Source organism: Mycteria americana, chromosome 11, assembly GCF_035582795.1.
Source record: "Mycteria americana isolate JAX WOST 10 ecotype Jacksonville Zoo and Gardens chromosome 11, USCA_MyAme_1.0, whole genome shotgun sequence".
NCBI classification, from domain to species: Eukaryota; Metazoa; Chordata; class Aves; order Ciconiiformes; family Ciconiidae; genus Mycteria; species Mycteria americana.
This window is the reverse complement of record NC_134375.1, coordinates 3297653-3317754: the sequence shown is the minus strand read 5'-3', so window position 1 is coordinate 3317754 and position 20102 is coordinate 3297653. Positions and strand designations below refer to the sequence as shown.

The following is a 20102-nucleotide window of genomic DNA, read 5'->3' as shown; positions in this document are numbered from 1 at the left end:
GTCCTTGTGAGGTAAAGAAATGACAACATTCCTGTTTTGGAGATGTGAAGTTATAAAATACAGGTTTCTGTAAGCAACAGAATACGTATCACAGAGAGTACCATACATGTGTCGTAATGCATATATGCAAGGGAAGAATAGTAAGGTGGCAAAGATAAATTTTATTTTGGTAATTCCATGAACTTCTAATGCTTGCTGTTGCAAATTTAACTTCCTTGTAAAGTAGGGATTCTATATAGTATAGTGGACTGTGCAATGGAAGTTGAGCATATTGAAATACCTATAGCCTAAGTTGGTGTTAAAGTATATAATCGACATCTTTTTCTAAGGACGATACTGAATTATGCCACCTACTGCAGTAAATTTTAAATTACTTCTTTGATTATTTGCAACAAAATGTTTCCTCCTTCCTACTCAGTCCAACCCTGCCTTCCATCAACAGGTAGAAGAGGTTCTGGTCCTAAAAGAAACGTTGCTGCTGCTGTGGCAAGGAAGTATGGCATTGCTTCACTGCGGTTAGGTCTCGTGCCTCTCCCCTGGGGTATTACTCTGTTAGGACGGGGCCGGGTAAGAGCGACCTGCGGGGTGCTCTCCGTGTCTCCTCTGAAGCACCCGTGCTGCTGCCTCTGCCTGGTGGAAACTGTCTTGAAAGATCCCCAGGGAATTTCATGTTCTGGATAAAAGCCGGCTGGTTAGAAAAGGTGTGGGATTTGGTTTTGGTCTGGGGGAGGCTGACATATGTTCAGAAGGCTGTGTGCTCTGAAGGGCAGGATGTCAAAAACAACTCTGCATTGTAGCTCTCCGGCAGCGTGGACATCTAAGTTCTTTGATTCAGAATGTGTTGGAAGTGGGATATTGGTCAGAGTAGAGTGGGTTATTTCTGTGGTTTTCTGACTGTAACGAGATTAACATTCGTTATTAATATATGTTGTCCTATTTTTGTGTGTAGTGAATTAAACTCCCCTTCGTTCAGTGCACGCAGACAGAAATAACGGTGTGTCTTGGAGCGTGGAACTCAGCTGCTGAGTGTATGGACATGGCAAAGCTGCTTGCAGAGAAGCCGGTTTGTTTAAAGTTGCTTGTTTACCTTTAACGAAGAGTTTAATTATGATGAAAAGTCTCTGAACTGCTTTAATTTTTGTGTTTATGCGAACTGTATATTTACAGCTTCAAATAGAAATGAACTTCTGTGTGCTTTCAGCAGTTAGCCCAAGCAGCGGTTCTGACACTGCTTTGGCGACTATTTTCTTCCTTACTGTAAAAGATAAATAATATTTGAAGCAGTTAAAACAATAATTTTGTTTTATTTTAATACAAATTCAGTGGAGATTTGTAATTAATTGCATCAAATATGGGTGCCTTGATGGGATTGCTTCTATAACAGTTATTTAATCTTGTATGTTTTAAAAGGAGAAAAATCAGTGATCAGTCATCTGGCAGAAAACAATCCTGAAGTTTTAGATGCTTATGTGACTTTCACTGTGGAAACACCTCTTCTGTCTGAAAGACAAAGACGTTAATTGAATCCACTGATGATGAGGATTAATTCAGCCACCTGCCTCCCAAACACACCTGTACCAATAGAAGTGCTGCAGGTAACACATACCGTTGCTTCTTTCTGAAAGAATTTCCTTGTTACCCTCAAGTAGCTTTGCTTAAAATACGGGCATAGTTTTAAAGATAACTTTCCTTATTAGTAGCAAAACTGGAGAATATGACTAACATGTTTCCTGAAAAACATGTGGGCAGATTCGTGCCTATGTTATCATTCGTGCTATGTTATCATAGGCACTGGCACCAGAACAGCAATCCTCGTGTTTTCCAAGGGCAGTAATTTATATATAGTCATCCCATTTTGATTTCTGAGCAGTGGATCTTGAGTAAGCCAGAGAAGATCTAATTCAGTCACAGCGCTATATTGTTTGCAACAATTTGCTGACAAGTCAGTACGTGTCGACTTGCTCATTAGAACAACTTCTATTCCTGTGTTAAAAATATTAACTTAAAAAAAATAGCGAATGTTTCACATCTTAAAAAATACTGTGCGCAAAAAAAGTTCTATATTGGTGAGAATATCGTTTAAAGTTTTTAGTCTTACATTTGTAAATTTGGAGAGATGAGTTAGAAGATATCTTCTCATGTCAAATGGTTGCATTTTTAGGCTTAAAGAAATGCTATTTTAAAACGCCTCTTTTCTGAGTATGATACATCGTCGATGTGAAAATGAAATTGAGGCCAAAGACCTTTGATTTCAGGAGCTATTTTCTTGATCCTCGGCTGAGGTGGAATTATAAGGGAATAGCATATGAAAGATCTGATCCGAGTTGCATCAGCCTGATCCGTAACATTAGTAGGATGTTTTGCTGTTTTTGTGAAAATAGTTTAATAATATTATGTCAGGAACTTTATAATGGTGCATATGGTTCTGAGGTGGAGTTTTACAGCGCAGGGCTTATGACAGACTAGGTGAACTGGCTTAGCATTTTATGAAGAGAAATGGGGAAAAATGCCAGTAACTGTGCAACATAATAAATAATGGAGACAAAACCACTCTGTAGTTTCTAATGCAATCTGCAGAGTGACCACAGAAGTTTTGACTTTGTTTCCCTTGCCAAGTAGGGTACTGTATGAAGTAATTAACTGTTTCAGATTTGGAATTGTCAGTATAGTCCTTGACAAGTAGCCTCTCCATGCAGGCTGCTGTAATGCTGATGGACACATACATGGAGGAACTGCAAGTAGTATTGTGGAATGGATCCCCCAAGTGCTTCCCAGATTTGGAAACAAATGGCTAATGTTGGAGGTCATACAGTCCATTCCATACAGTATCTCTGGATACTTGTTGAATTTCCTAACTTCTAGCTATAGGCATTTATTTTAGGCCTCGAATCCTACAGATGAATGTATAGGGAGAAACAGAAAAGGTCTAGGAGCCGTTGCAGTCCCTAGCATGCTCCTATAATGATCTAGAAACAAGGAGAGTGTTTCTGACATATTTGGAAAGTCAACGAAGTTGAGGACAGGCAAACAAAGGGGACAGTATATTCCCCAAACCCAGGATCCAGACCAGACCTACATGCCCAAACCAGGCATGTAGAATGGCCTCTTTGCTGCCTTCGAAGACCATAATTTGTGCCGTGAAGTACATCCCCCATACCTTATCTACTAGAAAAGCTGATTGTTCTGTGAGGAAAAAATAAAAAGGAAAAAGGTTAACGCTACAAATACCTGTTTCTCCCCGGTTTTTGTTCTTTAGAGATTGCGTGTTCCCGCCTACTGCAAATACAAATTTCACAACTTCCCACCTCATCAAACTCATGGACAAATCCATGGAACTCATGTCTACTTGATGTTAATGTACTTCTAGCAGGGACAAGGAAACCTGGGGAATTACAGAGGTGTCTTAGAGGTCCACCTTTGGAGATTGAAGTTCATGACCGGGATAGAAACATGGAAAGCAACACAAAGAAGCTATGTTTGTTTGGGGAGGATGAAGCTGATGAAAGAGTGGGTAGGGTGAGCTTCCTTGCTTGCAAAGCCACAATCTAGAATTCTTTTAAGAACAAAGTGTGGCATGGGGTAGCTAAAGTCATCTAACTGATTTATTGTTGGGTAAAAAGTACTTGGCTATCAGTGCTCCCATCCATAACTGTTCAGCTCCACATACAGCTGCTTTCAGGGAAGAGGACAGAAACGAGAAAACAATAGAATCGGTGAGTAGTTCTTCCCTGCTACCTATGGGACATTATCTAGAATCAGACTCACTTTTGAAAGTAAGACTTGAAATAGCTGTGCCATTGGGAATGCATGCAGAAATTGCTGATGCTCAAGTCATAAATTGCCCATATGGTTGTATAATCTACACTTTTGACTACAATAATTCATCATTATTACATCATTTGGTGGCAGAGATTACAGAAATCAATGCTAAAGCCCTCCAGCTGGACTGCTATCCTGTACACTTAATTGGAATGGCTCTTGCTGCACTAAAACTGAAAACCACATTTGAGAAAGTTTCTGAGTTGGATATTGTTACTGGTTTTCATTTATTGGATGGAGCAACTCATCTCTTTGTCTTATAGGGATTAAAAGACAAAGCAATCAAGAAACTGAGGGATAAACACTTTGAAAGGTAAGAGAGTTTGAGGTTTTTCATCAGTTATTTCCTTAGATTCAGAGATTTTAATTTGATTTATACCTCCCCCATCCCTTTCTATTCAAAGATATATGGGCAAGTACATAGCTGATGGTTTCTATGTGGTTTTAGTGGGAATGAGTCCCAGTGGGTGCTTCACTGGAGGCATAATCTTCTCATCTGTATCACGTTACACCATGGATCATCCATGTGAAGTTAAAATGAGAAGGATGGCAACATATACTTTTTTTTGTTAAGCTGCTACTTGGTTTATGGGAACAATACTATAATCTGCCCATTCTAAATAATAACAAAAAATACTCAATGGGATCTAAACCAAAAGCAGTCGCCATGAGGAAGTGGACTTCAACCTGTTTCTTTGAGTTTAGGGGAAAACGTGACAAATTCAAGGTGAATGTCTTCCTCGAATTTCATGCTTAAAAAGAATTGATTTTTTTCCCCAGCACTGTGCATGTTGTTCAAGCTTTCCTTGTGGTAGTTTGTTGTTTTGTTTGATTTTTTTTTTTTTGATGCAAGTCACTTCATTGTAGTTACTGAAATTATTTATTGCATGAAAAGTTGTCTCTTGTCAGTGCTCACCTATAACCTAAACTGAAGCTTTGTTTTACTGCTGCAGTATGGATTTTGGTATTTGTAGTAGGAATATTTACTTTTGTAGCTGTAATAAAGCTGGTAAGGGGCACAACACTGATGAAACTGAGATGAGCTTCCTTTCAGATGTTTCTGTGCGACTTAAAAAGAAAGCATATGCAACTCAGTTATGTCATGAGAGTTTTGATATTTTCTTTGTAATTTTGTCCAAAATAATTCTTTAGAACAGTTCATGTGAAGTGAAGGCTGTAGAGTGAGAGGTTCCATCTGAAGGACAAAAGCAAAGCAGTTTCATTAGAGAGAGTAATTGTGCTGCAGAACTGAGGAAACCTGCCATACGGGCTGATTGGTTTAGCCTTGTCACTGGGGTACTTTGTTACAGGACTTACAGACATGAAGATGGACAACTGGAAATACTATATAACTCACAGCTGTCTTTCCCTCAACGCCTGTATACAGAGCTGGAGGCTATCTTTTATCATTTCTGCCTCTGTAAGCCCCTCTTCACTGGAACAAAACAGCCTCTGCTTTATGCCAGAGGTATGGTTCCTTGGGCATGTTTCCAAGCCTTGTCCTGGTATGACTGGTCCAGATTCATGGTCAAGAAATGAAGACATGAAATGTTAGGAAAGTAGAGTGAATATATGATACAAAAAATAAAACTCTTGGCTATCTTTTCTGTGATGAAAGCCGTCGGTGGGCCTGATGGGTAACTCAGATTTTGGATCGGGTGCGGTAAGATGGAAGAACATGGTTTTCTAACTGCTGATGTAGTCTTAACTGGATATTGGTGAGCCCACTTTCAGTTCGGGCAGGAATTTATACTTTGTGAAGAAGAGGAGACAGGTGTATCAGTAGGATAGTATATCAGAAAATATCTGAATATAATACAAATTGAAGAAAGAGAAGATTCCAGTGTCAGAACCATCAGCTGGGAAGGATTTACTTCTCTGCTCAGTTCTCATAGAGATGGAGTAAAGGAGGAGGCCAAGTAGGACTTGATAGATCCAGAAAGTCACTTGAACTAAGTGGGGAATTCTAAAACCAGTTTTCCTAAGGTAACTAGAGAAGGGAAGAGTTTTGTGAGAGTTGGGAGAATATATTTCCTGTTCCTGGCTTTTTGTTTGGGGGTTTTGTTGCGTGATCTCTTGCTGGATCTCTGCCAGGCTGCTCATGTCAGCACACACGTATTCTCAGCTGCTTGCCTTACAGCATCTCTGACATTGCACCTCATGAGATGGATTGTAGACGAAGAAAGTGGGTGAAGTCTTACGTGCATACATCTCTATCTATATATTTTACTAATCTATGAGAAAATTTCTATGCATGTTTGGGTTTTTGTTTGTTTATTTGTAAATTAAGACATATCTATTGAGAGGTGGAAAAAGGTACCGTCCATCTTTGATATGAGCAACTCGGGTTTAGAAGGCAGAGATGAGCTGTGATTGCTTGCTTTCTTGCTAGAAACAGACTGGCTTGTTTAGATTAACTTCTGAACTGAAATCCTGCAAAGCTTATTTGAAATGAATGGGGACATTTAGTCCTGAGACAAGAAAGAATGAATGTCTCCTAGACATCAATCTGATTTCATAAAAAATTCGTGTTAATGTGCAATAATATACACACAATCTCATAGCAGCCTTCCCCCTTGCCCTCCCACATGCTTGCTTTTTGGTAAGACGTATTCAAGTTTACTTGTAGTAGACGGGAGTAAAGTTGCCCTTCACTCCAGGCTCCTACAAGTTTTATTTTGCAGATGTCGAGGCAGTTGCTGAAAAATGAACGCAGTACACCTCTGATCTAGCAGGCCGGTTTAGTATAGCTATCTGTTTCCCCTTGTTGGCTGACCCATTCAGGTTGAAGAACTGTTTATCTGCTGATGACTAATGAAACTTAACTTCATTAAGCTAATGAAGGGCCAGGCCTTTACACTTAAAGTTCTGAAGTATATTCATTCTAATGATCTGCATGTAACTTGGGTACCTCTTCACATACCTGTAATTCGTTTCACGTTTATGCTGTGAGATGGTGAGGAAAAGAATACACTGTGGAAGTGACTGGTGGCCTTCACTGGGATGTCCTTAAAAGTCCTTTTTTTCTTTTTATTTTTTTCCTTCAACAATGGTTGGTAAATACTTTTCTTCCTTTAGCTATGTGCTGGCAATACTTGAGGTAGAGAATAATGTAATACTGCATAGTTTAGATACTTGGTAGTTAATTTTCTTGTGAAATTTTATTGCAGTATCTCCTGTCTAAAAAAAAAGGAAAATTAAATCAGCAGGTTGGCTGCTGTGCACAACTTGCTAGATAGCTGCAGCTCAGGTTCCTGCAGTGAAAGTGAAGGTTTCGGGATGGCTGGGAGAATTTTAAATGCAGGGGGTTGTTTTTCCACTAGAGAGACAGGAAGCTGCAGGGACGATTACTGTACTTCATAGTACTCGTTGCTATAAAATCAGAGAGAACCTCAGTAAAAGCATCTGCAGTGGCTGAGACGATGCCCTTCCCGACACCAGCTCTTTTCAGCACCCCGCCGTCACAGGTGAGCGAATCCCGTCTGCCGGCCTCGGGCCTTCGTCCGTTTTGCCATACCTGCTGCGTCTGTAACTATTCAGAGAAATACAAAGAAATTCTTCACTGGAGCGTCCGGGCTGCGGGCTGCGTTCAAGAGCAGTCTCTAACTTGTACAGCTCCTGTTTTATTGGCTTTTGGGTTGCTGTAGTCAGTCACTGGTTTAATGGGTGCACAACAGAAACGGCTGCTTCCTGACGTACTTCTTTCTGCTAGAATTAGCCAGAAAATTATTTTTAATGTAGAAAAACTAATGCGTGTGATCCATGTGCACAATGGCCAATTTAATTTTTAACATACCTATATAAACTCAATTTGTGTCATTAATGCTGATGCGACTTTGGAATTAATGTCATTTATCAGTTGTATGTATTGTTCGGAAGTAATGGTAAGAAAATAATGTTGTTGCAGTGATTTTACAATTGAATTCTTTTACCGTACTTTGTAAAGTTACTCTCCCCAAATAAAGAACAGGTATGTGATAAATGAGTTAACAAATTTCCAGTTTGAGCAAGGAATCATCATGCTCTGTTTGGCTGTTAGTCACTTTATTTCGTGGCCTCTGCTATGGCCTGAGCCAGAGCGGCCGAGAACTGAACGTAAGGGCACGTATACAGAGTGTGTGTATGGTGTTCGGTAGCTGTCGTAGCCTTAGAAGCGCTTTTGCGTTAACGCTAGGCTTTGCAGGCCAAATTTAGTGAATGAAATCAGATGAGGTCAGTGTTGCCACGAATAGCGCACAGAATGACATTTGATCAGAACGAGACGTAAAGTAGAGGTAAGGCAGGACGGATTTTAGTGGGTGTTCAACATAAATACGGGTCATACGCTAGAAGCAGTGTGCGTGAAGGGACTTTGCTTTATTGCCTTTCCAGCCAGGGGCTAGAGAAATTCAGCAACTAATCATTAACTTGCAGCTAGATCTAGTGCCGGCAGCGTTCCTAGAATATTCCTAGTAGGTATATTGCTAACCTTCTCTATTGCTGCGGAATACCAGCGTACGTGAACTGACCTGAACTTCTTACTAAATCGAGGTTTCAGGAAGGTCGTATAGTTTTTCCACAGTAATACTCACTGTAATGATTTGATGGCAGTGAAGTTTTTGTAAACTAATAAAACGTTGACGTCCATTTGTAGGCTCAGTTGCCTCTGTCACAGTGAGAGGCTGAGGGATGCAATTCTTGGGGGTCTGCTGCCCGCAGCAGAGGTGATCGCAGTCTTGAGTCACAAGTATGGAGTTCCCCTAAGTGATGAGGGGCTCTTCATTCAAAAACCTCCTTTACTCTCGCTTTCCTCTGATGATTACGCAGTACCAGGAAAAGTTAGCAGAGTGACCCAGGCAGTGGATTCTTCGTTACGTAACTACAATGAAACGCGTGTGCAGCAGAAGAAAGAAACAGCAGACAAAGTGTCTTTTGAGAGAAACCGTGTTGGGGTGAGTAGTTTGCGGTATGTGAGAAGCAAGCCTAATAGTTGCGAAACTTCATATCCTTAATCAAGACCTCCTTCTTCTCCTGAAACAATGACTCGTTAGACTTAAAAACTTTTGGTAAGCTGTTTGTAGGTGTTATGCGAACATTATACAAAAGTGCGGGGTAACTTTATTTTGCAGAAGTTGGATTGCAAATGTAATTGCTTCTCAAAGGGGAAAGCAATTCTAGTGCTTACAGGTAAACAGAGGAGACACGGTGGGAGTGGTAAGGAAACTGATTCTTTAAAGGACTTGTAATTTCTTTTGGGGTTTGGTTCCTATCTGTCTTTGTCTCTTTCCTCTCCATAGCTCCCCCGTTGTGCTTCAGGATGTCATCCAGGCTCCGGGTGCTCGCGGGGACTGAGCCAGCTTAGCTCATGTGAAAATTGTGCTTTCTTCTCTTGCCGTGTGAAAGACCTGCTTGCCTTTGGGCAACCAGAATGGCATTTGTTCTTGACTAAATAAAACCAGCAGTTGCAGACAGAGCTGAGCAGAGCTTTAAGGAAATGGTGAAGAATTTTAGAACTTCTTCTGGCTTGTTACCAGCGTCCATCTACCACTTCTGTTGCCTCAGGGAAAACACATTGAAACTAAACCCTTTCCTGTTAGTATAGACATCAAAGAGGAGGTATCCCACATGTTTCCTGGGAGTCTGAATTGGCTTTTGGAGTATCTTGCTCAGTTGAGGACTCTTGCTCAGTTGAGGACTCTAGCCATCCCGTGGTTTGTGAAGAATAGTTCTGGATGTTTTTTCCTGGATATATTTTAATACAAAGAGGTTTTGCCTGATCTGTGTTCCTGTATAAGGGATCTTGGAGCAATCTTGGAGATATTGAAAGAAATTTAACTTGTAAGTATTTCCTTTTTCAGTCAGTCTGTTGATAAAGAAGTATTACCTGAGGCTACAAAAGAAGACTATCTTAAGTAATTGTTCCCGGTGCTTGCGTTCGTAACATCATGGGTGGACGAGCGCAGCAGAGCTCTTGGGCCTAATCATTCTGTATAGATGAAGTGTAGAGTTATTTTGTTATTTGTATAAAGTTAGCAGTCTTCCCAGTGTATGTGTTTTAACCAGTTTTCATTTTATACGTGCTTTTTAATCAAGAGGATAATAGAGGAACTGGGAAGTCCTCTGCAGAAAAGAAAATATGAAATTCTTTTTTAATAGCAGGTAAAGTAACCTTTCAGGCTTTTTAATTAAAAAAAAAAAAAAAAAAAAAAGGGAAGTGGATGTCACAGGGAAGTGACATCCAAAATGCAATTTTACTCTCTTGCTGTAATTACCTGTTATGGCAGAGTCTGAATTCAAAGCCGTAATTACCATAAACGCAGTAGAATGATGTTCTTAAGTCAATGAAGAAAGGGTATGAGGGTTTAATTGCACTGTGTCAGTAGAGAAATTTAGAGAGTCCTAATGAATGGTGTTTCCCATGTCACTGTATTTGCTGGGGTGTTAATGGAATCATAGAAATGAAAGAACTAATCTTATTTGGTTTGCAGACAATCAGCATCAGCTCTCCAGAACCCCTCTTCAGCTCTGGACGTCGAGGTCATCCTCTGGAGAGCGCTTGCCGCCAGGCTGCTGCCGTTGCTCTTGCAGCGTCATACGCGAGGGTGGCATGGTGCTATTTTTTTTTGAGAGTGTCTTTGGTGGAGTATTTTCTTAACAAAGAGCTGTTGTGTAATAAATCTATATAGAGATTTGGTTTTAGGGTTTTTGTTTTGTTAAAGATTTTTATAATGCTTACGGAATCATTTGCTTGTTTGTAATTTTTTTCGTAACGCTGTGAATTACCAATTCAGACAGAACTCAGATGTAATCTCTGCAGGCTAACCTTGGTGCTGTATGCCAACTGAAAGGAAAGATGAAAAAGCCAAAGTTTGAAGCTTTCAGGATTTCTCCTGTTGATGGTAAAGCTGTCTTCAATTACAGCTCTCAGAGCCTGAATTCTGCAGAACTTGCAAAGAAGCATCTTCGCCAGGAAATGGAAAAGGGGAATTGAGACAGGTAACTGGAAGGCCTTTGCTTGCTGTATGTAGTGCTGAAAAGAGAGAGAGGAATCAAATAGGTTTACACTAGTACTCCCGTGTAGTGCGTAGGAAGGGAAGTTGGTATCCAAAAAGCTCTCAGTCTGAGAGCTACTCTGGTGTAAAAGCCTGCTCTTAATGCCCTTCGTTACAGTCGAGTTGTCTTGTCTCCGTGACTTGGGCTGTCGTTTTGACTGTGGACTTTGATAACCTACGTGGTCACTTCCAGTTCCGAGTCCCACACATTTATAAGTGGGAGAATTCAAGTAATCGCAGTGTTGGCGTATGCAGCATTAAGTGGTTTGAAGAACACATTTAAGAACACATTTGAAGAATCACATTTATCTGCTTTTGTCTGGATGGCTGGCTTGAATCTTAATAACAAATGCTATTTTGCTCTCAGCTAGTGGAAATTACTATAGCTCTGTGAAAACTGTTCATGAGAGGAACTCCAGTTCTCTTGTTGCACAAATAACATTAAAGATATTTCTTTCTGTAATTATTTTACAGAGGTCCCATTATACCACTTGCCATTAAATCCATTGTTGGATCATAATAGAATGAGATTTAAAAACATTTTAAAATATGTAATGATATATATATTTTGTATAATTTTGATCTATGATTGCAGTTTTAAGGAGAGAAATGATACTGGTTCTGTACCTTGTGGGCTCCTCTCCCAGCAAAGGGGAATTCACATTAACAACAACAACAAAATCTTTTTTTTTGTAGGAACCGAAGAACAGATTCACTTATCGTCGTGGGTTATCTGTCAGCCACATTTGACCCAGCGGATGTGGCTGCTGCCTGTAAGGAACCCTGTGCAAACTCCAGGAGTATGTGGCTGTCACCGCATGGATTTGTATTTCCTGGGCTCAAGGGCAGCCTTGAAAGCAACCTGCACCCTCGGATGCCTGATGAGCACGTCTGGAGGAGTTAAGTGAGGTAACAGAAAACTTACATCAACAGTCCAAAGTGAACTCAGGCATTTTGGGAGCCGTGAAGGAGGCAGACTGCTTTAGCATGTGGAAGCCTCTTTTGAGGGGTACAGCCTAGGCAGCTTTTTTGGGGGTGAGGGTGATATCTGCAGTTTGGGTACATCAGCGTCTAGCTGACTCAGGTGATACTTTGTTTGGATACACAAATTCTACCCTGAACACATACAGAAAACCCATTTGCCAGTATTAATTGGCTATTAATAGGTATTAATGGACTATAGTGTGCTTCGTTTGACATTTACAGGGGGGGTCTAGTGTCAGAAAAAATCATAATATTGCATTCCATGATGAATGGGTTCCAGGCTGTTCTTCATGAGTTGCCAATCTAATTGCAGCCTGCCTTTGTGTTTCCAAATGCTCTCACTGCTTATTTTTCCTCCATCTTTTATTTATGGTTTGTAGTTACAGTTTTATGGGGTGTTTGGCCTCCCCCACTGTGTTCTCTATCAGTTTCTTCCTGCCGCGTGTCCTCTCTCCCTTCTCTTCTTTACTATTTAGCTTCTAGGTCTCTGCCATTTTACTGGGTCATCAGCCTGACTAGTTTACAGTTCCCCGTTCTGAACAGTCTTCGGCATTGTGTACACTCAAGCACATGTGGTCTGCTGTTAGGAAGAAATTTGGATGTTATTAAAATTGGCAAGATGAGGAAATAAAGGGAATAGAACAGGGGTTTTTTTTGTGCAGGATCAGTAAATTCTACCAAATTAGTTGACCACAGTCACAGCACAGCATGGAACAAGCTGAATGCTTGGAGGCTTGGTATCGTATCTTGCAAGAATGTACACGTGTTCACTGAATTTTCAGGCTTTATTTATCTTTTTTTTTCCCCATACAAGTTAAAGTAGTTTCTCAGAAAGGTTAGAGTATAGCTGAAGTGAAATGGTTAGTGAAAACAAAGTGCTTTGTTCTGACCCATGATGCTAGAGAATGTATCTTCTCAGGGAGGAGCAGAGAAGATTCACTGACCGAGAGTAACAGAAGCCAACCGGTACAGCGTAATGGCTGGTGCCTTTTGCCGAAAAGATAAAAAAGAGGAGGGGAACGGGGCAGTACAGGACCCAAACTGACAAGCTGACAAAGGCTCAGCAGGCTTACCCTGCAGCGGCTGGCGACTGACACCAGGGTTACTGAACTTAAATAAACGGGGGACAGGGATATTCGGCGTGGGAGTAGCGGCTGACTGGTATGTTGCGTTGACCATTGGCACCTACTGATGGGATGAGAGAGGGGAAGAGAGCTGACATCTTACCCGAATGACACTAAGTGTAACCTGGCAGTACCAATACCTGTGTAGCATCCATGGAGCTGTGAGAAAAGAGGAAGGAGGCTCCTTCTGCGCAAGCAGGGCCCCGTGGGCATGACCAGCATTATGTTGGATAATCTGAACTTAGCATTCGTGTCACCTTAAAGATGGAACGAAAGCAGAAAACTATTAGGATCCCGTTCTGAAGCAGTCTGGTTTTGATAACATTGCTGCTTTAACCATTTCTGGTTTTCTTCTCAAACACAGGATTTGGCTATCTTTTGTAACACCGTCCCTTGGGAGGCAAAAGAGCTCTTGGAGTTCTTCCGGTTTCCTGCAGTATTTCCATACAGTTTCTGCACTGACTCAGCTATCCTTTACTTTCACTGTTTTACCTAAAACTGTGCAGTTACAGGGCTAACAACAGACAGCGGGAGTTAATTTGTAGCTTAGGAAGGATAGTTTTGTCTGGAAAAAATCTAACTGGTATTTCAGCAGTGGGTAGCCAGAGGACCACAAAAAGTTGAACTCTGTTTCGCAATTGTGATGGTGAATATTCCTGCCAGTGCACGTGCTGCTTCTCTCACCTGCTTCCTCGGGACACCTGGGCTCTGGCCCCGGTACTGGTGATTGTATTTTTAGAAGCACTAGGACAGCGTCTGCTTTCTAAAAGCACTATGCTTTAAGATTGTCCTTGGGATGATCTACAGCTCTCACTGTTCTGGCAATTCTGTACAGCTAGTCCACTTCTTACCACTGGGATAAGATAACTAACTAGTGAGGTGTTGGGCTGGGTCTGTCCTCTCACAGCCTCCTTGTGCAGCGACGGATATTGACACCGAGTCACACGGACAAGAGGGACGCTCCACCTTCGCCTGCGAGTTTAGCAGCTGTGTATGAAATACAGGGAAGTGCATCAGACCCCGTATATCACAGCAGAGAAATGTGACATAAATATGAAATTGAATCCCCTGCCAGGTATTTCTCAAGTATACTGTAAGTGCCTGTATGTTAGATAACAGCCCAGTACTGGAGTGTCAGCAGCTTGCTCACGAAATGGATTTTTGTTCTTATTCATGTGTATCAAACACAACAAATTGAAAGACTACTCACAGAGAGAAGTAGTCTGGTGTAGTGGAGCTTGGACTTTGGTGAGATCCTATTATGGTAGTTGTTAGATCGCTACCCAGTGATCGGGCTAACTTATTTTTTTGTGAGTCCTCCCTGGTGATTTTTTCATTTAGAAATGGCAGGAGAATGCTCTGCATGCTGACATGGAGCCAGTGCTGTCACGAGACAGCTGGAGCTGGGACCAACGGCACATTGATTCTGGTCTTTACAAGAAGCCACCTGAGCTCTTCGTGACAACAGCCCCACAGGCTGGTAATGGATCTGCTAAAATTAACTAGTCACAAAGCTTTTAACTTCAAGCTCTGACACCCGAAGCTTGTTCAGTTCTGCCATCAAGGAAGGGAGTTTGAATGCGAAGAGGTTTAGCAAGGAGATCCGCGTACAGCAAAACTATTTGTACTCTAGCAAATGAGGCGTCTTGGGATGTGAGACCTTGGCCATACTCCAATTTTACCCCTCCATTTACCTAACTTCTTAGCCGTAGTTCCTTTGTCTCTAGTAAAATATGACAGGGAGGTAGAGATCCTTCTCGGCTTATTCTTCTGTAAAGCTAGCTCTGTTGGCTGCCTGATCTTCCTTTATACAGATTGATGACCATCAGCTTTTGTTGTTACCAAGGTCAGACGACAAGCTACCTCACCGACTGTAAGCAATACCAGATAAGAGGTCCAGAGGGGGCTGAGATGAGCCGGTTAGATCTGCACGCTGTCACAGCAGCCTGTAGCGTGCCTTGGTGCGGCGGTCAGTGTAGAACATCATGTTCTCACACAAATAGTAAAAGACAAGGTTGTATTTCATTATGAAACGGTATTTTGAAAGGTTTGCCATATGTTTCTTTTTGCCCAGAACCATCTGAAATTGACTGGAACGTTTGCAGGCAGGAAATAATAGATTTATTGTGGTTGCTAGGACCTTTCATCTTTTACAACTTTTCTGCTGCACGTTGCCCTGTAACTTGCAAACGCTTGCTTAGTGCAGTTCTTCTTACAGAGAAATGCTTTTGGAAGCGGTCAGGATCGATTCTGCTTTCAGGTGTGTTTTATGGAGCCGACAGGACAGTGGATTGTCTTGGGGGGCACCAGCCATTATTCTAATACCTGTATCATTTCTTCTAGTTGAGTCCTTGTGTGAACGGTTGGTTGGTTGCAATAGAGGCTTTTAGCCTACTTTTTTGTTAGTTCAAACAGCCAAAACTTGCCTTTTCCATCTAACTGGTTGCTATTGCCTGGTCTTTCTGTTGTTGGCCTTGTGAAGATGCTAAGCAGATTCTGCGGACTACGTTTGACGATACCAAGCTGAAAGCTCACCGGCGCTCACAGCAGCTGAGTTACCCACACGTGGGCCAAGAGCCAGGTTTCAGCTACAGAAGCTCCAAGGACTTCTGAAAGATAAACCCCTGAAATTGTCTCTCAGGAAGGCAGGACCAACTTTGAAGGTAAAGACTGTCTTTGGGTACTGACCCGGGCACCTGCCTTTGCGCAGCAGCAGCCGTCCTGCACGTTGTGGAAGGCAGACGACGTGTGACACACTAAATCTAGCATAATACTTTTGGAAGTAAAAATATTTGTTAAAATCGATGTTGACAGCACTGGTTGACTCAATCTTACAAAGCTCATAGAAAAACATATCAGCCAGGGCACAAAATGATTTTTAAAATTTTTTTTTCTTTGCTTTGATGCTCAGAGATAATGGGGAGAATTTCTGTTAAATTAACTAACTTGCCTGTCAGCGTGCAGTGGATGAGAAAAGAAGAACAATTTTTGGCCAGCTGGCTTAGCAGCTCTAAAAGAAATTGTAATGTCCCCTAATGAAACGTAGGGGTCGAGGCACTTCTATAGACTAGATGCCAAATGTCTTGCCATGTGTTCTCTTGATTACCATAGTGCTGTATAGACTTCCTGAGCGTTGCATTTCGGCCTGTTGGTGCAAAAATCCCACACAGACACCCCAGTTTGCAAGACTAAAGGATTTGCGCTCGTTAATATGAAAAGCTGCATGGGTGGCCTGCACCTAGCTGTTCTTTTGTTGCCTGAATCGTAGTCGGTGCTTGCATCTAAATGACTGACCCAAACCCTGAGCGTGCTTTTAAAGCTGATTTTGATCAAAGGGACTGAAGCTCGCTGTGGGCTACAAATGCTCTAGCAAAACAAACACAGGAACTATGAGAATGTTGGTAACAAAAGCAGAGTTAAACCTTTGAGGCCAACTCGCTCCCCCCCCCCCCCTTTTTTTTTTATTTTTTAATATTGTGAGTGCCAGTCCTTGCATTAAATGGACACTCAGCGGCAAGCTGCCTGGCCTCCTAGTTTATAGTGTCAGGCTTTGGCTGGAGTATCCCTTTGTGCTCTCTGTGCTTGGCCTTCTGTTTTGATTTGGCTGGGGCTGTTCAAGCTATGAAACTTGTCCATCTTGGACTCCACCTGTTTCCTGTAATTCCAATACACAGCCTTTTTTTGTTAGATTGCATATAAATACTCTTATTAGTTTATTAGATAATGTACAGCTTGCACTTCATGACATTCTACTTACGGCCTCAGACTTGACTCTCTTACATGCCAAGTTTCATGAACACATTTTTCAAGGCTTCCAACTGTAGCCCATAGGAAGACATTTCTGTCTTGCCTCACTTGCACTGGCTACTCCTTTGCAAAGACATCCCTTTAAAAAGGAGAGGTTATGTGCATTGACTTCCAAGGGTCTGCTTGGGAAGAAAGATTTAAAAATAAAAAAAAAAAAGAAAAAAATAAAGAAAATATGTCTTTTTTTCTTGTTGTTTTTAATAATTTCCAAGCTAGCCTCCTTTTCCAGTACAGTGTTTTTCCTCTGACAGAAAAAGAAAGAAAATGTCCTTGCCGGATGACATGTCTGGCTGGAGGAACACAGAATTTAAACAAGATGGATCTATTAAAGCTAACCGTGCAGAGTTACATTACCACAGCATCATTTATTTTCTGCTTATTTTTATGTTGAGTGTTTCCAGAATGGTGAACACCGTATCTCAGCTCCACGAGCTAGTTTAGTGCCATTGCCTTCTATTATCTGCTCGTTCTTATGCTATTGTGTTTTCTACTGCTTTCTCTCTCTGTGATCACCTCTTCCTTCACCTGATTTCTTTTGTTTTTGTTTTTAAAAATCTTCTTTGCTGTAGCAGCTTAGGGCTGGTGGCTAAGCGCTGTGGCTTTTCCTCCATACTGGAGAAGCAGTGCAGGTCCCCTCCCTGGCGCTCTGACGGCAGGGCCTGCGGGCCGTACAGGTCTGGGGGTGCTGGCACGCAGAGGGGTTGCTCGCCCTACGGCTCGGGTGCTCCCACCGCCCTTCCCAGCTCTCATTGCTCATCCCGGGGCACTGGGGTGCAGCCCTGCACCTCCCGCTCCCCATCTGGTCTTTGTGTTTGTGCAGAGTGGGAAACAGCCTATTCCTACGGGCAGGCTTTGGATCCCTAATGGGACTTAATTTTTGCTATAAAAGCAAATATGGACTTTTTAAAATTTTAATCCATGCAGGCTTCCTGTACCCGATTCAAATGCTGGACTGTCTCTCAAACCATGTGCTTTCTGTAGCCTCCTGTGAGTGTCATCTGACCCAGTGTGCTACTCTCACGTTCAAATCGTGCTTCTGAGCACGTTTAGTCTCTCCGATCTTGTCTGGCGCAGCTATTTGATTACTGGGACGTTTTCTGCTCAATATTTCTACTCACTTGTTGGGCAAGCAAACCACCTGAGGGCTGTACGACCATCGCTGTGCACACCTCCAAGCTGGAGCTTAACCTTTACCGACTAACCTGGCGGGTGGGGGTTTTGGGTGGGGTTTTTTTGTTCGCTTGGTTGGGGTTTTTGTTGTTTTTGTTGGTTTTTAACACTAGGAATCAGCTTATGCTTTGTATCTTAAAGGTTTTTGAAGCACAAAGATTGCACATCATGGCTTTTAATAATAATAATAATAATAATAATAATAATAATAATAATAATAATAATAATAATAAAGCGTGATCTCAAATACCGTCCTATAGGAGTTTGAGTAATGCGTGCTTTAGCTGTGTACAGTTGCAACCTCGTAGTTTGCCTGTAAGGTAAATGCTCTGGGGCTTATTTACGTAACAGTATACGAGGGTGCAACAGCTTTCATTGTCTTGTCAATGTTTTGGGGAATCTAGGCATTTAAAAATTGCCTCACCTTGGCGCTCAAAGGCACCCAAAACTTCCTGTGTAGGCAGACATTCCTCCCTTCAAAGCCTAGCTGGCTGAGCACCCGAACATCTGCTGGTTTCCTGTCCTAGCCTATCCCAGCCCTGTCACACGGGTTCAGATGCCCTCCCAGAAAGGAGGGAGAGCATCGCCAGTGGCTTTGTACCACGTCCTGATGACCAGCACAGCTTGACGTGCAGCAAGAATGTTATCCCCCGGCCCAACAGCGAGCAGATGTTTGAAAAACTCCAAGGCGCAGATTTCAGGTAAGACAACCTAATTGCTAGAACTAGCGCAAGTGGGCCCGCATCATTTTATATGGTGCGTGTCAAAGAGTTACAGTATACAGACATTGTAATACTAAATCACTAGGTCAACAAATTAAATTCCCAGGGTCAATAAATTATTTCTCAAGAAACAAACCAATTATACAGGACAACCTGGTGTTCTTGGGAGGTCTCCCTTTCAAGTCCAAACTCCAGAATGAAGGAATTGGGTTTGTCACTGGTAAGCACTGGCCCTGGGTGTCACTATGTGTTACCTGCATGTTCACAGATGGAGCTTTCCACAGAGCTGGCACAGGCACTGACGCTTCAGCCATATGCCTGTCCTTACACTGGAGAACATAGGCCGCAGCAGTTCTCATCCAAGAAACACAAATCTAAGTTCTTCAAGAGCAATGTTTACCTTTCCGGTTTAACTGCTAGAAATTTGAAGAAGTTTCATGTTACTCGAACTTTCTAAATTAAACCGTGTCAGACAGCAAGTCTTGCATTACCAGGAAACTTGTAGTTACTATCTATCTCAATGGATACGGAGCAAGGTAACGTGGCTTAATTGCTATTTTGTTCTTTATTGTGGGAGATGAGTTCTGGCCTTTATTTTGCTGTCATGCCATTGCATAGTCCAAGATACTGCTTCACTTCATTTAATTATTCAGCTCTTGCAGAAATGTAATCTTTCAGAATCCCACACTAGATATAAATCATGCTTAACAAGGTCAGACTTTAGCCTTTTGAGTGTCAGCTTGTGAAATGACGATTCATTAGCTCCTGTGTTGAACCTGGTATCTTACTAGGGTGAACACCAAATTTGTCATTTCATGGCCGGCCTCTATCTTCCAAAGGCAAGGTAGAGCTGCATCTAAGGCAACAGGGTGTTAGCTAACAAAATTCCTGTGTTAGCTGATTCAGACCTGTTGGCAAATTTTGCCAGAGCCCACGCCGCTCTTTAAATGCACCTGATGATCACAATTCCTTGTTCAAATCACACTTCTCCCAAGAGCGCTTGAGCAACAAGAATGAGGTAACATGGCCATAGTAACTGATGAAAGGGGTGAGCTCATTGGCTATTACAGTAAATTAGTGTTCAGTGGTGTTTAGTAAACACCTTTGTTTAATTGAAAAATTGCAACCCTTATTTATTAGGAGTTTGTAGACAAAGAGATACAGCTTGATCTTCTTCATTCCAGGTTACTTTGCTATAAACATTGATTTGTTCACAGGAGAGAACAATCTGCAAGAGCAGGAGGACACACCACCATCCTCACGCATCAGGAAGACTCTCTCCAGAACGATATTCCTCTGCGTACAGGTAACTTGGTAACAGAAAGCACTCCATGAAGGGCAGATAATTGGTAATGTATACCTTGCTAATCTGGCCAGCAAACAACTCCCAAAGGCAAGTATGGGGACGCTGTTGAAATGTGTCCTGGATAGAACTGACCTTGCAG

The 20102-nt window shown here is 41.9% G+C and overlaps 1 protein-coding gene across 1 annotated transcript in view; it reads left to right on the top strand.

The window, feature by feature from the left end:
* The window catches only part of CFAP92 (cilia and flagella associated protein 92 (putative)), a 33877-nt gene extending 13885 nt beyond the window's left edge, over positions 1–19992 (top strand). The window contains 13 exon segments of the mRNA XM_075514376.1: positions 1411–1595; positions 3257–3344; positions 3347–3589; positions 3592–4132; positions 5130–5324; positions 8453–8750; positions 10616–10778; positions 11545–11576; positions 11578–11739; positions 14300–14438; positions 14805–14877; positions 18463–18636; positions 19875–19992. Coding sequence (XP_075370491.1) covers positions 1411–1595; positions 3257–3344; positions 3347–3589; positions 3592–4132; positions 5130–5324; positions 8453–8750; positions 10616–10778; positions 11545–11576; positions 11578–11739; positions 14300–14438; positions 14805–14877; positions 18463–18636; positions 19875–19992 — 2411 coding nt within the window.
* The last annotated feature ends 110 nt before the right edge of the window (positions 19993–20102 follow it).